Source organism: Nilaparvata lugens, chromosome 8 (genome assembly GCF_014356525.2).
Source record: "Nilaparvata lugens isolate BPH chromosome 8, ASM1435652v1, whole genome shotgun sequence".
Lineage (NCBI taxonomy): Eukaryota > Metazoa > Arthropoda > Insecta > Hemiptera > Delphacidae > Nilaparvata > Nilaparvata lugens.
This window is the reverse complement of record NC_052511.1, coordinates 27,198,997-27,217,326: the sequence shown is the minus strand read 5'-3', so window position 1 is coordinate 27,217,326 and position 18,330 is coordinate 27,198,997. Positions and strand designations below refer to the sequence as shown.

General features: G+C 33.6%; 1 protein-coding gene across 3 annotated transcripts in view; it reads right to left on the bottom strand.

The window, feature by feature from the left end:
- LOC111044875 (chymotrypsin-like elastase family member 2A) overlaps nucleotides 1-15,760 on the bottom strand; it is a 28,257-nt gene extending 12,497 nt beyond the window's left edge. Inside the window, exons 1-5 of one of the 3 annotated variants that reach the window (XM_022330119.2) lie at nucleotides 15,362-15,760; nucleotides 14,057-14,395; nucleotides 2,411-2,532; nucleotides 1,465-1,571; nucleotides 290-435 (exon numbers count right to left, since the gene is read on the bottom strand). In XM_022330119.2, the coding sequence (XP_022185811.1) occupies nucleotides 290-435; nucleotides 1,465-1,571; nucleotides 2,411-2,532; nucleotides 14,057-14,219 (538 nt within the window). In that variant the 5' untranslated portion in view covers nucleotides 14,220-14,395; nucleotides 15,362-15,760. Of the gene's footprint in view, nucleotides 1-289; nucleotides 436-1,464; nucleotides 1,572-2,410; nucleotides 2,533-14,056; nucleotides 14,396-15,315; nucleotides 15,335-15,361 lie in introns of those variants that run through there. The other 2 variants (XM_022330120.2, XM_039434390.1) reach the window with 2 other exon arrangements.
- Nucleotides 15,761-18,330: the final 2,570 nt, after the last annotated feature.

Genomic DNA, 18,330 nt, shown 5'->3' with positions numbered 1-18,330 from the left:
AGGTATCATCAATCTTCATGAATTTATGTTCTACCAAATTTGGGAATGGATCGGACTTCCCCAAGATTCCAACTTGAGGCGCTCATATCGCAAAAAGGAAAAAAATAATAAAAAAGTTTCTCCTCAGAAATTTGTTCCATTATAGTACCTTTTATAGTATCCTATCCAAATAAAATTCAAAAATTTCACTAGTCAATGCTTTTCAAAATCGTGTTGCACTGACTTTAACTTTGGACTGTGTTATCATTACAAGTGGTATACATACTGTAATTACTTACATTGCTCGTACCTATATCATTCTGGTAGTTGTTGAACTTTTCGTGGACAAGAATGTCCTCAACCGGAATCCTCTGCTCTCCTTTTTCATCACGCTCTCGGTCCCAGTCTCCCAGGACCACCGTCCACAGTGCGGCCAGCGGCAGACTGAATATATCACTGCAAAAATAGATCAATATCCATTATTTTGTATCATTAATATAGTTGTGATGAGGTGCTTTCCATTCAGCTCTCTATAGGGAGGTGATATTGCTATAATATTGAAGTCATAATATCAAGTGTAAAGTTCTATATTAGCATGTGGAAAAATATGAAATGATCACACTTTTTCTATGTATTTCACACGACATGCAGTTGAAATGGTAACTTTTTTTTTATTCATTGAAATCATACTAAAGTAAGCTTTTTGTATGATGATTGATTATGTGGCATTCCTCCAAAATAAATACAATATTATGGTTTTACAAGGAAATCCTGTTCTTTAATTATTGTGAAGGCTAATTGAATTGTACAATGTAATTTGTGATACAAAGGGCGTTTGAATTGTTTTCATCAATTCATGCTAGTAAAAATGAAAAATGGAATGATACTTTCAATATCTATAAACTAAAGAAATTGGCAAATTCAAATCTCATGAGGCAAAACCAAAGTGAAGAAAAAATACGTTGATGTAAAAAAATTCCTTCATTAAAAACAGTTTTATTTTAAGATTAACTCTTCTATAATATAATTAAAATGTAATAAAAACTTACCGCGCCAACAAAACTAAAAACATATATCCTTCAAGTACTTTTTATCAGGCATGAATGAGAAAGAGTTTTCTATCAAAATTAATCATTTCAATGGTGCATATGGTCTCTTCACTATTTTAATGGAGGAGAGAGGAGAGACCAGAGAGTCTCACCTTGTATTTCAATCATATGTTCCTGAATGCTTGGGGAAAATGGTGAACCAAACCATGACTGCGGTTACATTAGGTACTGGTTTCAATCGCCTAGATATCTGCTCTGAGTTTTCAATTAGTTTTAAAGATTGACATCATTTGAAACAAAATTTCAAACCGAGAACATCTATTGAGAAAATATAAGTTTATTCATTCAAATGAAAGTGTCCTCATTAAAACATAAATCACTGAAATCAGTGGAAATAACTACTACGGTTGGCATTTAATTTGAAAATTGGACTTACTTGTGTATGCAGTGTGCGGCAGTAAGTATCCAGAGAGGATGCACTAGCACCCCTCCACACCAATGTCCTATCAACCCCAATTTTGGGTGAAGCACTTGCAATGAAACCTTGAAATAATAGAATATTCATTACACCAAGAAAAGTTGAATTTAAAACTTACATCAGTCAAGCTCATTAAGGTTCTTTCGCAATGATCTGTCCGTACTGAATAAAATTCAATAGATATAAATTCAGTACTATCTAGGCACTGAAGTGATTGTGAAATCGTTATCAATAATTATTGTGGAACCTCTTAAATCATTGTGAATCTGACAATATCTTCATTGCAAGTTATTATTATTAATCGTAAAGCCCAATTCAAATCTGAACATGCCAATTGAATTCAAATTGAATAATTGGAATCACATTTTCCTCCATCAATTCATCAGGTTGTCAATATTTGCATTCGCAGAAGTCCTCAGGGTAGTTGATAATATATTTTGTATTCTCGTTTGAATATAGCCTACCTACTGTGTTTCCATTAGCACTTGATAAAATCCTTCCAACTATGGTGTTCGGTACGGTACCTATAGTAGACCTGATTTATGACTATATCATAATTTGACTGAACTTGACTAATTTTGAATGCACTTTGCACTTGTAGGATTGATATGCTCCGAAGAAGTAAATACATTTTTTGAGATTAAGTGTTTCAAAATCTGACTTAGCAAGTAGGCTACCTGCCATTCCTTTTATTGGAATCCTCAATCCTGCTTCGTCATATAAACTTTGCTCTGAACATAATTCTTTGAAAAATTAGCTTTATAGAAATAAATGAACATTTCTCTGTTTTGATTGAAAATGCCACACAAATGTTAACTATTATAGACTTTATTTAGGCTGGAAAAAACTTCAAATTTGTCTGATTTAGAAACCAACTGGCAGAATGCTGTTTGCTTCTACTCACTTGCCATGGCCATGCTCCTTTTTGGCTCTCTTTGCCATTGACAATTCTTCCTTGCGAAGAACTGCCGCTGTAATTGCGCGGTTGGCGGTAGTTGATCGCGCCTCCTATTCCACAATCACGGCCTGCAATCAAACAATCATCACTATCATTTATATAATTTTATTTATATCCTTAGCAGATCAAGATCTGCATATAAGTGGTTTCTGTCTGATGTATTATAGGTGTAATCAGAGCCGGATCTACAGTTATCATTAGGGAGTGCAAGCTAGTTTGTTGGCTCCCATTCACATATTAATAGAATTGAATAATAAAGCTCAACTTCCAAGATACTTTGTGATTTATAAAAAATAAATCCATTTTCAATCGGCTTATTTTAATTTATTAATTTACTCATTCTTTATACGGTACTGTACAGTGTACACACAGTACTGACTGTAATTTCAATTCATATGTTACTATAACCAGTTTATCAGTCTCCAGTCTACTTCAGAATTCAGATATAGCTCCCAATCTTATTACACAGTCTAAAGCATTCACTTTCATTTTTAGGGGGGCTACTGAAAATATTGAAACACAGTTATAGAATAAAACAAGTAGGCTACATCTGAAAATGTAGGTCTTACCTACTCGAGAGTAAAATACATTTTGAAATATGTTTATTTAGAAAAAATGCTCATAGAACGCTTTTTCAGATCCTCAGCTGTACAAAGTTTGAACATTTTGGGACTATTTGTTTCTGAAAAAGCTAAAAAAAACAACTAATGAGAAATTGAATAATGGAAATCCTTCCATCACAATCTTCTGTCTATCAGTCTTATATTCTTCGAAAAATTTGAACTATATTCTTCCTCACCCATATTTTGCCAATTTCTTTTCATCCATCATCACATTGGCTTTTTTTCCTTAATCATATTTCCTTATACTCTCATTTTCGGCTATGATCCATTTGATCTCTATATTCTTTACTAAATTTGAACTATTCTTCCTGAGTCATACTTGAAAAATCAGGGAAAATTTAAAAACCGTCAGTCATGGGCGTATCTCCGGAGAAATCTTCCAAATACGAACCAAATTGTGCTTGTACTAAAAATGCATGAATAGGCAGGCAGTAGATAAACTGAATAAAATTACAAAAATGTGTTTCACAATATTTAATTTTCACAAAAAATAATTCTCTTTTAAATTTGTTTCTCCTGAAACTATTTTACTCTTAGAGTTAATAAGTGCATGATATAGTGATAGAAATTGGAAAAGCATATATGAGATAGCATATTATCATTATGGAATCTGTTCATTGTTGTATTGTGTGCTTGGACCAGTGAGCTATTAGTGCTGTAGTGAGGTCCACGTTATAATGGCAGTGTTTGCTCAGCAATGGTACTGCTATCCTTGTCTATCATTCAACAAAGCGGATAGCGCTATCTCTTTCTCGCTTTGCTCTGTTGCCAGATCGTCTTTCAACAATGTAGAATTAATAATTAATTAACAAAAATATTTGATCTTAATTATTATGAAAATTCATTATGAAATTATTGACAAATATAATTTCTTGTTTAGTAAAATAATTGTATTTTGAACGAAAATGAACAGTTAATATTGCATCAATAAACCTGTATCAGCTACCGTCTATAGAAGGCATTGACAAGACAGAGGGTCGGCAACGTTGTTCTGTTATCTTTCTTCACTGCTATTATAACGTGGACCTCACTATAGTAATTTCATTTCACACTACATAATAGTATTATAAAAGTACTATTGTAAACTCAGAACAGGCATTGTATCCAATTGAAGTGTATTACACAGGCATTGACAAGTATTACACACTTGTCAATAAGGAAGAACAAGTGCGGAAGAAATTGTTGTCAACACACATGATGGCAGAAGCAAGGAAGCCAGGTATGGTGGCCAGGTGGCCGGTAATTGGCGGAATGTGTTGAACGGAAATTCGATTCGACCAAACAGTACAAGAAATAAGATAACACAGTGAGAGCTGTAATGAAGCTAATTTTACTTTCGTTGTAGCGAAAGACAAGATAAAAGAAACGGAGAAGAATTTTTTTGTTGAGTTAGAAGAGGCGGGCAGTAGTGTAGTAATAACATCCATGAAAGTGAAAATGGAAGCAAGAAAGTGAATGGCGGGAAGGATCTCTTGCATTTGGCGCCATTTCTCAATGCGCGCGCTTTTTTTGCGCCCTTGGAAAGCAACCTACCGGCTTTCCTCATCATCATTATCAACTATTATCTTACAAATCGAAAGAAATGTTTCGACCAAACCGGATGTAAGTGCTTATTCGATTATTCTGTCATTTGGCATAATGGGAGAAATTTCGTAAGAGCATAATAATTTTTTTAAACGGGTCTGCAGAATGTCTTCCCTTTCGCTTTTAGAGTTTATTTATATCTCGACATTGAATCAGATCTTGTTTATTATTTATTAAGGTCAATAGTTTCTCTTTGTATTACAATCTAGTTCATAATGAGATCCACTAATCATAGCCTTTCAAATTAACCAATATTTCAATAAAATCATAATAATTGCGAACTCAATTGTGTCAATAATTCTTCATTGTTATTAACTAGGATTTATGATGGGAAGAAAATTAATTGGGAAACAATACCTAATAGACGTCTCAATCCTTGATAAGATAACTCAATTTCCAAGTATTGAATTATTTGATCATTTGTGGATGTTTATTACAAACAATACTAAAACAAACAATACTATTACAAACTAAATATAACTATTATTGACCCATTGACTGGACACTGGAGCAAAGCTTTTGGATCGCGTGGAATCAATCTACATTTTTGTTTCAATTTTTGGTACAGGTCATTATTTGTCATTATATGTGTGTCATTTTATCTATAAAAAAATCGGGAGTGGACCAGTTTTGGGCTAAGCATATTGTTCTTTTTCGATCATCATATTACTTTTATTTTTTCTTATGGAAGTTATTATTGTGAGTAATGTATCATCATACAGAATAATTATTTTGATCAGTATTTTTTCCATATAAGTAAATGAATCAATGTCCCTCAGGGTTTCTCAATAGAACCTTTGTCACATAAAACAATGTTCGATCGAACTAGTCATTCTCTTTGTCATCAATAACTGACACATAAAACAAGCCCGGCGTGTATTTCATTTCTAAAATAATTTCAAAAACGGTCGTAAATACTTTCCGTCATTTTGGAAAGCACTCAAGTGTCAGAACACAAAATGCCGTTACCCGAAAGCAGATCGTTGAAGAAAGTGGAAAAATCATAAAACGTTTACGGTAAAAAGCGATTCAATAGTATGAATACTTTTCTTCGTTTATGGTAATGATGATTTAGCTGTGCTGTCTGTTATGCTTTTCTCGTTTATGATGATAATGATTTGTTGAAGAGCATCGCCTGCTGGGTGGTGGTGTCTGATGGTTCATTGTGTTTTTAAGTATTTTTGAGCTAATCAGCTGTTCGTGACAAGTTCTACGAATGCCAACAGAACAAAGCGAAACGATTGAGAGCATGGCCTGGAAGGTTGTGAACAACGCCGGTCCATGATAATAATTTAACAGCGGGTTGTTGAAGTAAAGGCGCCTATGAGAAGAGAGAGAGAGACAAACTCTGTCGGTCCAAACGAAAGTGAAACCGTTGATCTTCCACTTGACGACCTTCGGTAACGGTGCTTTCTCTTTCTTTCCTTCTTCATCATGAACTGAAGAACATCAATTTGGTGTATTTTTTTCCAATTGTAATTACTTAAATCAACAAGAAATGGGATGAACATTGTGTAGTACTAATTCATGTTACAAGTATTGAAACCAATTAACCAGATCAAATTGTACGATATTTGTATCATCCTACATTTGACCAATTTGTTGTATAGTCTTGTATCAAACATAAGTTTCATAATTATTTTCTCGCATCTGATCAATAGCATATTACTCCTAATCAACTAATTGTATTGTGTCACATTCAATCAATTTGCTGAATTGTCTTACTTGATGAATTTGTTATACTGTATTACATTTGATGGATTTGTTTTTGTCTCACATGTGATACACCTGTTGTATTTTCTCACCTTTGTAATGTATTCAATGCCTACAACTTAATGTATTCCAGATGTATCAAGAGAAGTGATGGAGTTGTCTTCCAATGGTTTCCACTTTAATGTATTACCCTTTTATAAAAAATGTGTTTAACAAAGTATAGCATATACATTTTTGTCAGGAGTTCCCACAACACCAGATCATTTTTATATTGTCTTCGTAGTTTATTATGTCCTATTTTGTGATTATAATCATGTTGAATAGAGTAATAAAATAAGAAAATCGATCAAGGACTGTTCAGTATCAAACTTGCTCAAAAACAACAAATAGGCCTGATCAACTAATTAGTTCAAACATAATTATGGATATGTTCTATTAAACATTTTCAGTACAGTACATACACTAAAAATTTCACGATTTTGTTTAAAAGCTCTCATCAATTTACAAAATTGAACTACATGCTCTAGAATTCTTTAAATTTTTTTACGAAATACTTGAAAACTATTTATTCAATCACAAGTTTTGATACTTAGGAATTCTTTCCACGTCATCACAGTCACTCTAGTGTCTAGTGGGATGTGTTCTGGTATGACAGTGAATACGTGTGTATTCCGAAAGTGTAAGGACACACTGCATTAGTCATTCAATGATTCAGTTATGAAAAGAATCTAGGTTTATAGTACAGAAACACTCTTCATGAAATAAACGTGACTGTCACATTAATATGAGGCAACACTGTAACAAAAATCTCCCAAACAATGTTTTGGCATTGTTTTTGGTAGCTATATTGTAAAAGTCAAATTTACCTCGTCAAGTTTTCTTGTATGACTTTTTCTAATCAGATATTGCCTACATGTGTTCGTTTCTCTGGATATTCCCTTCAAGTAGTATTAAAGGAGAAGTTTTGAAATAAAATGATGGTCTTGAGATAGTTTGATATTGGAAAATGACCTGACCATTGAAATATTATACTTTTCTTGCAGAGTAGCATAGAGAGAATAGCAATTTCAATCTTGTAGTTGTTGAAGCATTAAAAAATGATATCAATGAAACGATGATAGGCGTTCAGTTCTCCCTCAAATTACACGGAGAGAGAAGAACATAGAATCCTTAATTTGTTGAAGCATTCAAAAAGGATATCATAATTGAAACAATTTATTTTGTTTTCCTCGAGTATATTTTAAGAGAACTTTTCAAATTTTCTAGGATTAAAGCATTAGAAATATATCATCGGGACTAGAAACTGTAGTTTAGTTTGACAGGCTTTTCACGGAAAGTACCGTATATAAATTTTCTAAAAAATAATTTTCTTAAAATACTTTTTTTCGTATATCTTTTTTTAGTGGTCACCCAAATTTTACCTAAAAATGTATACCTTTTATTGATGAGATCATATACAGTATTTGTCAATTGTTGAACGAATAACGTATTTTATTGTGGTTGACATTTAGTTGTCTTTCAATAATGATAATATCGATTAGAGAAACAAAAAAGAACATTTCTAAATTAAGTATTACTATAGTGAGGTCTACGCTATAATGGCAGTGGAGAAAGATAGGAGAACAACGTTGCTGATCCTCTGTCTTGTCAATCAATGCCTTCTATAGACGGTAGCTCATACAGATTTATTGATGTAATATTAATAGCTCATTCTCGTTTAAAATAATCAATTATATTTTGTTAAGAAAGATCAATAAGGAAAAATTATATTTTTCAATAATTTAATAATGAATTTTCATAATTTAAGATGAAATATTTTGTTAGTTAATTAATTATTCTACATTGTTAAAAGACGATCTGGCAACAGAGCAAAGCGAGAAAGAGATAGCGCTATCCGCTTTGTTCAATGATAGACAAGGATAGCAATACCATTCATTGCTAATCAAACACTGCCATTATAAGGTGGACCTCACTAAAGTAAGGAATATTCTCATCAACTTCAGCTAAATTATCAAAGCATTTCAAATAAACGAACAAGGATAGCATTCAGTTGCGATCAGCTGATAGGCAGTTGTAGCTCAGATCAAGTTCGGGTCCATTACTCGGACAACGTTCAAGGTCATTATGGCACATCATGCTTCTATGCGATTCAAATGGTGGGAGCAGATTATGCAACTCCGCAATACACGGTTTTCTACAAAATAGGTCACACTGAATGAAAAGTTTATTACATTTTTAACATGGCACTTTAGAGAGAATTGATCAATCAGCTTCAAATTTTAAACACAAATTCTTCGAACCTTTTTACAGGTCAAGTTCGTTGGACAACAAAATTGACTCACTCCTCCGTCACCCAGGGGGTCTCAAGTATTATAATTTTGATGCGGTATATCCTTGTCTCTTTGCACTTAAAGTCTGTGAAGTGGAAGATTTCCAAGCTAAATTAATATAGAGCTTTGAACTTGAAGCTTTGAGCTTCGAGTAGAATTTCAGTTAAAAATTTAATTTTGGATTACATTCTCTTGAATCTTTGCAGACGATTAACAAGCAATTTTACGATTCCATAAGAATGTTTTCACAATTACAGTTCTCTAATTATTGTACGAAAGTAATTAATTGTCCATTAGCCCAGAATTTTGTTGGGTCATAGAAAGCAAAGCTGCGTACTTTACAGCTCCAAGATGACCCTGAACAGATGCTGGGTTGCAGATGCAGATGGCAACTCATCTAATCATCTATCCAATTACTGTCATCTAGTGAGAGTTGGTAGAAGTGAAGCGATACATGCATAATGAATGCAAAATATGAGCCATTATATACTGCATTAGTCTATGATTCTACCGATTCTGAAAGGTTTCAGATACAATTGACAGGATATTCATTAGACTTTCTCAGCTCAGAAAGATCAAGCTATGTTATTGCATCCTAGTCGAACGTACTTGTGAAGTATCCTACATCAACCCAACACGAAGTTGAAGGTATAACAAATAAGTGTCAGTATTTTGAAAAGTTGATAAGCTCTCGAAACTTAGAAGCGAAGTATTTGAAGGTTCACTAATTGAGCATAAATGGTGAAAACATTTATGTTATGGTAGTTAGAACTTATTACTATAATGTCTATTCGATTTGATAAATTTATGTTAATTGCTCACAAATCTTACTTTCGTTTTAAAGTTATGAACAGTCTCAAACTGATAATGTGACGTCCAACCATAATTCATTGGCATCTCTTAATTCATTGGCATTGGCATGATTTCATTGGAATCTTTTAGGCAATTCCAATTAATAAGCCAATCAGTGATAAAGCAGGCATTTCTTTCAATCCAGTTATCTTACTCATATAGGAGAAAGAGTAGTTGCTCAGCTCTTGAGCGCTGCAAGTGCACGATGACTGTTTTTTCTATGTTTTGGTTTCATCAGTGATTAAGATTAAATTAATGTTTCACCATTGATTGAAAATTAATAAGAATGAATAATTTATCGAATTGAACATAAATTATAATATTATACATTCCACTGCAGTCTACTTAGCTTGATTTTGAGCTCAAATATGAACTGTTTAGAGACTGATGGAAAATTGGTACAAGACTTTATGCACTCGACAAAGTTATAAATGGAAAGTATAAAAAATGATGATTGGTACACCAAGCCTGGATACAACTAATTCATCTTGTTTATAGTACATCATGGAATAGCACTTGATAAAGGATGAATTAATACAATGAAGGTCATTGATCACGAAATTTTGTGTCACAATATTTTTTATTCAAGTGTAGAGGACATTTTTGTATTCACATTTATATAGGTACAAAGAGTTTAAATATGTACAGTATTTTGCAATCCCTATCCAAGTGTACTTCAAGTTATCAATATTAACTAGAATCATGATCTAGCCTTAGGTATTCATGCAACCATGAACATGGCTCTGTCAAGACACTTTGAATTCTTGCCAGAAGCATTGTACTTGGTTGCAGACAGAGTAATCAGTCCAGTGATGAGTTAATTGAACATGAGCTGAGCTGAGACATTTTGTGAACTACGGTACCTACTTTGCTTACTTTCCGGGGGAAAGCTTTTTCGTGAGTTGTTTTCACTTGACGCTTTCGGGAGAGTGTCCAATGATCCTGATCGATTCTACGAAGCGCCTGAAAGCTCCCTCAACTACAAATGCCATCAAAGTTGAACAAACCAATAGCTTTTCTCATTCCTATTCAATGTGCGTGATCATCGCAATCTTCTTTCTTTCTTTCTACATACAGTAGTTGTAGCAGTTGTTCTATCTGAAACAATAAGGTTATCCTATGGTCGTGTCTTCTCTGTACCCTTTCTTGTATAAATATCACGTTGTTCGGCTCCCTGCTTGTGACTGAATAATTAATTCCTGCCAGAAGATGTAGATCGTTCCCAAAAAGGACACAGGAAGGAAGCCTTTGGATAAAAGAAGGAACTTTCTCCGAGACATGTGTGTGTGTGTCCGAACTAAACCAGGGTCACCTTTCGATTGTTCGGTCAGATGTACACCTCGCCTACTCCGGCATGCTGATGCTGCTCTGCTATTCAATCCACTTTTAATGTCATTGTCTGTAAATCGACGAGTGAAAGAACAAACACCTTTTCTCTCTCACGCGCTTTTTTCGTTCTTTCTCTATCGCTAACTACTATCTGTCTATCTCAGCTGGAAACATCCCAGCCAGTCATTGTCGTTAAAGGAAAAGTACTCTTACTTTCTAATAAATTATTCAATCCATCGGCAATCATTGAATTGATCGATCGTTTTGGTATCAAACCAGTTGAATAACCACATTCGGCTTTAAAAACGTGTGGGTTGGTAATCTGTTATTTTCAAATTGAGCAGTGTCTTGAATCGACTTTTTATAGCGAGCTCCTTCTATAAATGACATAAGATATTTGTTGACAATCTTGTTCACTTGTTTTTGAGTAATTGGAGATTCTCAATTGTCACAAACAAGACAGTCATAGATTTGTTTCTATTTATTGAGTTGAGAATATCATGGAATGATTACAACACCTTCAAGCCTCACTTATCACATATTTTAGTAAATTTATCATGCTCCTAAAAATTTTAATGAAATATTTGTCCGCTGTGAAATATTAAAGCCTGGTTGCACGTATGTTTATTATTTGATTTAACCGCTATTAAATGCTGACTAATGACGTCATCGTATTGTCGGACCGATGGCTCAACGTATTCATCCGAAACACGGGAGTAGCCCGAGAAAAATATCTTGCCCAGGTCGGGATTTAATGAGAAATAATGAGACATAATAAAAATTATTTAATAAAACTCTCGCAAAAAAGCTGTGGAACTGATGAAGACATATTAATCCTCATAACTACTGAATTCTCTGCATTCATTTTCCAATACCTAGAGGATGTCTAACGGAATAAGAGAATGTGTTTAATTCTCATCTACAATAAATTTCAAATAAAATGTTGTCTAAGTTTGGCGAATTGGATGTTACGTACTTAAATAATAGACTGTGATACATCTTACACAATCCAGATTTCCATAAACATAAATCCTCCCAGGAAAACGTGAATCGGAATCTTAGCTTGTCTGAAATAGATATTACTTAGTAACTTTGTTGAGCTTCAGATAACTTTCGTAACAAATTACATCCTCTTAGAAACGTTATTTGAATAGCAAAACGATTTCCAACATTTATAATTCCCTGTTGTGTTGACTGTAAAACAGGCATGGCATACACATAAGAGCCAAATATTATTATAGTGAAAGTGATATTCGATAGTTTTACTGTTCTCAAATTACAGCTTCATTTTCACGATATGAATTATTTATCATGGTAAAAGCGTTCAAGTTGTTGTTGGAATACAGAAATAAATCATCACCCTCCACTATTTTTTCTCCAAAATGCTCACTCAAGATACGAATTGAATAGTAGTATTTATTGAATACAGTTAATGGTAGATATATTAAATAGTAATTAAATAAAGCTTCATGGTCTTGAGTTATATTTTCATATGATGAGAGCACCTCAATTTATTTGAAGAACTTCCAATGATAGGTCCACCTACAATTCAATGCCGAGATCATTATTTAGAAGTGGCCTGTGGAATTACTATTCGAGTAAACAAGATCCAAAAATCAAATTGTGAATTTTATTATAGAATATTGAAAATCAATTTGAAGAAATACTAGAATATTCATTGTGAAATAGAATCCGCAAATTTGTAGGTTTAGTTATTTTTTACAATCGAACAATATACATTTTATATCACACAAAACTTTATGTGATTTATACAAAAATTTTTGAAAAATATTTTAATCATAAGAAGAAAATCTTTGTCACCTGAGATTTCCAATAATTTCCAATTATTTTATTTTAATTATTAATATTATTTTATATGTTATTTTATTTTAGAAAATTATCTCTAATAATTATCGGAAACCCACTTACTTGAAATCAACACAACTTACCTGTTCTCTCTCTTTTAAACCATTGGCTGAATTGGCCAAGCAAGATATCAGTGTTATACTACTGGTGGAGAGAGGAGACTAAATTAGTTTATTGGTTCATATGCTATTTTTCAAACTATGTACTTGGAAATGAACAACATAGTACCATATTATTGAGATCAAGTAGATCTCAATAATGTTTATCATAGGTAACCTCGCATTTCAATGTTTAATTCAATCATGACATTACAGTGCATACAAGTAATAAATAGAGTAACACTATAAATTAGTAACTTTATAGAGTCTAGTCCAGAGGTCTCCAACCTTTTTTATCCAATGGCCACATTGTTAATTCTTGGGAGGCTTAGAGGGCCAATAACAAGGATGTACGTGGAATTTGACTTGTGGGGACAAACACGACGGGGGATTTGGGGGGTGTACAATTATTATATAATATGAGGAGTTTTAAGAGTTTTAAGTATGTTTAAGTTGGAAGAAACTAAACAATTAATATTATTTTAATACAAAGTCCAATTTATTGAGTGTAAGAAGCTCATAAGAAAACTTGACAATGCATGAATTTGTAAAAAGTTACTATGCTAAAAGAGAATAGGTACTCATTTTTAGTGAGAAATTGTTTTCCACTTGAATTTTCCGCCCATTTAGGATCAAACTTTGTGGTTCCGATCATTAAAATTGATTTCAAATGTTCATCTGACAAGAAAGTATTTGGATTTATCAAACTTCATTTTTGAAAATGTCTGCTCACACTTGTTTAACTTGGTTACCTTCTTTGTAGCGTTCGAACAGGGACATGTACATTCCGTGCAGACCATTTGCTAATATCTCACAATGGTTGATCGCTGCTTGTTTACAGCTAATTTTACACTTATTAAGAAATGGAGTGGCTAGTAAGAGAAGAGTACTGAACTCACAGTTGTTGTCAAAAATGTATATAAAAATATACAGTATTTTTAAAAATCTGTTGCAATAACTCTCGGCGGGCCGGACAAAATCCATCCGCGGGCCGGATGTGGCCCGCGGGCCGTGGGTTGGAGAGCCCTGGTCTAGTCTATTGGATTTCACTTGTAGAGCTTAGACATGGCTGTCTAAACTCTAAAGACTAAGTTCATAAGTAGCCTTATCTAGACTAAGTTGAGATTCACATGAGTTTTCACTCATATTCCACTCAAGAAATTGAAATATGATTTACGAATTTAGGAAATGACTCACCATATTCAGTGTTGGCCCCGGGAAGTGCAGCAAGAAGAACGCCCAACACCAATATACATGTGATGAAAGCTGTCGGCTTATTCTCGCTGATAAAAAGTTTCTTTGGCATAAATTCATCTGAGTTTCCGTTGCAAAATAACTGCTGCCGGAAGTAACACATCATTTTTTGCACCCACACTGATTCATTCTTTAGCACAAATGCTAAAGCATTGTAAAATCGTGTTGAGACGTTCAAGTGTAATCGTTCGGTGACATGATGACCGCAGAAGCAAGCCACTGACTGCCAACACAAATTAAGTTGAAGAAATGACTTCAGTTGGAGTCGAGGGACTTCAAATACTGAAATATTCAAGGTTCATTATTAATATTATATATGTCTTTGATTTGCTGCTAAGAATGAAGAGTAATCATTCATACTCCTAATATTATCAATTATTTGAATAACACAGAAGAGAAAATACTAGATTATCAGCTTCTAATAATGAGTTGAATCCTGATACAACGGATTATTCCTTCCAAATTATGAGACAATGATCGTCAAACTACTCTTTGCCCTCAGGAATACTAATATTAACTAATACCAGTGATTAATTGCAAGTTCATTTGCTCTTTGACTTGAAAGTTTCAAATTTGTAGGGGAATAGTTTGGAAAACAACTGAGAAGCTTGTTTTGTTTCTAGATTCATATAAATTCCCAAAATTCAACCTATAACTAAAATAAAACAAATTTATAAACCTACTTCAAATCGTAAATCCACAAGGAAGGGAGGAAACAATGATAGGTTATTTTTTATATTACGGGAAATAATATTTAAAAAGCTTAAAGATTGGAACCTTGAGAAATTGAACAATTCCAAGTGATTCAATCCTCTCAAAACTCATGTAATATGAAATCATTCATCACTTGAAAGATTACCTTATATTTTTTTTCCATTTATATTATGTTATCTAATGTAAGTTTGTAACGTGAATGTTGATGTTGTGGAACTTTTCCATAATTGAAGAGACTTGAAATGTTGTCAAAAATTCACTTTATTTGAATAAAAATTGATATTTTACAGGAGCACACACGAAAGCATGCTCCTGTGAAATATTAATTTTTATTCAAATAAAGTGGATTTTTGACAACATTTCAAGTCTCTTCAATTATTTAATGTAATTTGTACATTATAATAGTCTCAAAATCGACTTATGAATTAGTTTTCCCCTTCATACAATGTTCATTTATTAAAGTACTCCAAAGTGAATTCAAACCTTACAAGCAGAAATTTCAATTGACTTGATTATTATTGAGGTTAAACTCACTTAATCCATCGTCCAATTACAAATCACGCGATGAACGATTACACAGATTGTTTGTAGCCAAAAAACTGGAAAAACACTCCATTTCGTAAACGTAAATAATCCTAGACCACGAATCTCATCAATATTGTAATTCCAAGATAAACCATACGATGAAATTGGAGTGATACTTGAATACGGATTGGAAACCGCAAGTTAAATATTCGAACCACTGATCAAATTCGCGGCGGATGAATGTCGTAACGGTTCAGATCAGCTGACACAGTCTTCGCGCGCTTTCTGAAGCCGCGAAGAGCAGCGTTCAGAGTTGTTGGTGAACAGCGAAAGTCTGAAACCGAAATGCATGGAAGTGATCATTTACGATCGGTTTTCTCTGACGCGAGCCGAACTAGTGAAACGGAAGGGGCGATCCTTGATACAAGGAAAGGGAGGAAGGAGGATAGGCGTGAAGACGATCAAAGAGGAAAGGAGAGGTTCAAAAGAGAAGTAGAAATGGTTGCGGATGGCTGGAGAGGTAGCGGAGGTGATGATGATGATCTGAATACGACAGTTGAAAGAAAACTGATGTGACTTGTGGTGGGAGTTCTTAGTAACCCACACTTGAATATGTTTACAAGATGTATGTTGGTAGTTTTGTTCAAATATGTTACTACGACAAGAGTGGAATGTAAAGCATAACATCAACTATCGCTTTCATTGTTTGACAGAAATAATGCTGTAGAGAAATAGGATGTTAGCTGTTTAAAGAAGACAATATTATTGTTGTAAAACAATGTGGAGATTTTAGGTGGATATGAGTGTTGGATACACTGTGTTTAGATATTCAAATACTTATTCAGGAATGCAAGACTAGTACAATGTTGAGACGGCGTAGTATGTAATAAATTGACAATTTTCTTGTGGTTTCAGTTCCTTTTCTATATATATATATATATTATATATATATATATTATATATATATATATATATGAAAGCGAAATGGCACTCACTGACTGACTGACTGACTCACTCACTCGCAGAACTAAAAATCTACCGGACCAAAAACGTTCAAATTTGGTAGGTATGTTCAGTTGCCCCTTTAGAGGGGCACTAAGAACGGATTTGGAAAAATTTCCAAAGATACGCCCAAAATCTGCGTTTTCCCAGCGTTTTTTAGCGTTTTCTCAGATTTATCGAGATTTGAACAGAAAATGTTCAAATTTAGTAGAGAAGCTCTGCTAGGGTGTAATAATGTTGTGTTAGAAGGAATTTACAATAACGTCAAAGATACACCCAAAATTAGAGTTTTTCCAGTGTTTTTTTGCTTTTTCTCAGATTTATCGAGAACAAATGAACAGAAATTGTTCAAATTTAGTACTGAAGCTAAGCTAGGGTGTAATAATGTTGTGTTGGATAAATTTGAAATAACGCCAAAGATACGCCCAAAATCTGCGTTTTTCCAGCGTTCTTTTGCGCTTTCTCAGCGTTATCGAGAACAAATGAACAGAAATGTTCAAATTTACTACAGAAGCTCAGCTGGGGTGTAATAATGTTGTGTTAGGAGGAATTTGAATTAACGCCAAAGATATGCCCAAACTTAGGGTTTTTTGCGTTTGGGTGATTAAACCGAGCGAGGAAGAACTTTGACTTTCTGATGGAATGAAGCATGCTCAAATGAAAAATGCAGGCGAGCGAAGCGGGCCAAACGGATCTCATTTTTGGGCGATCCAGTCGGGGGTCCAGGGGGCAGAGCCTCCTGGCTAGACTGATATGGCGAGCGAAGCGAGCCTGACGGCTAGTTTTTTTATAAAATTGAAAAAAATGGAGGACGATTTACTGATTTTTAAAGTAAATCTTCGATTGATTTTAGATTATTATTTCAGTATAAAGGTCTGAATGTCTCAAATTTGAATGTTTCCTCAATTCAATATGTACATTATATTCTCAACACGTCCAGTGTCATCAAAAGGTAAATTAAGTTTTCATTTCTGGAAGTAGATCTTTGTAAGAGATTTCCAAGTTTTTGATTTCAAGAAATTTTGGGAATGTTCGGTCTTCACCTTTGAATACCGTACCCACTCCTCACGGCAAAGAATGTAAGCTTTTTAAAATGTATGAATTCAGGGCAACTTTCTTGTATTTATAAAATATAATCATAGTACCCTTTAAATATACCCTATAGTTACGTTACAATTTGTGTTCTTGTTTTATTATTTCATTAATTTTAAAGGGATCTATAATTCTATTTTATAAAAAAATGTAAGCTTCATTTCTTTAGACTTATTTTCCTAAAATAATTTTCCCCTGAATTTAAATGAAATTCCATTCCAAATTTAACATAATTTTGTAAAGAAAAAATATTTCAGAAGGATTGGACACAATATTATATTATAACATGTACGTAATACAGGAAATTTGTCAAATTAAAAATATAAATCTATCATTGTAACAATTGTAACAATTAATTGTGTTAGACTCAGATTACTTCATCTCAATATTCGTAGCTATAATAAGAACTTTGATGAATTTCTCATATTGTGGCAGGGTATTAAAACTAAATTTAATGTTATAATTTTAACCGAGGCATGGTTGGACGAGGATAGTGAGCTCATGAGCCTTGACGGGTATCAACTGTTTCGAAGTCACAATTGATTGAATCAATGTGATGGCATAGTTGTGTACTTGGATGATAGCTTATCTTCCGTCACCTGTAACCAGTTCTCAATTGGTGGGCTAGCAACGATCTTGACCTTCAATTTCACCTGGGCCAATACACCTTGTCAACTTCTCTGTATTTATCGTAGCCCGTCTTCATCTCTTCCATACTTTATTGATAGTTTAACGAATTTGCTCCATACCGACACTAACCCTTCATATCTAAAAATCATAGCTGGCGATATAAATTGCGATATCCTTCACCCAAATATAAACTCGCAAGAGGAACGCTATCTGGATATGCTATATGAATGTGGTTATATATCATGCATAGACCG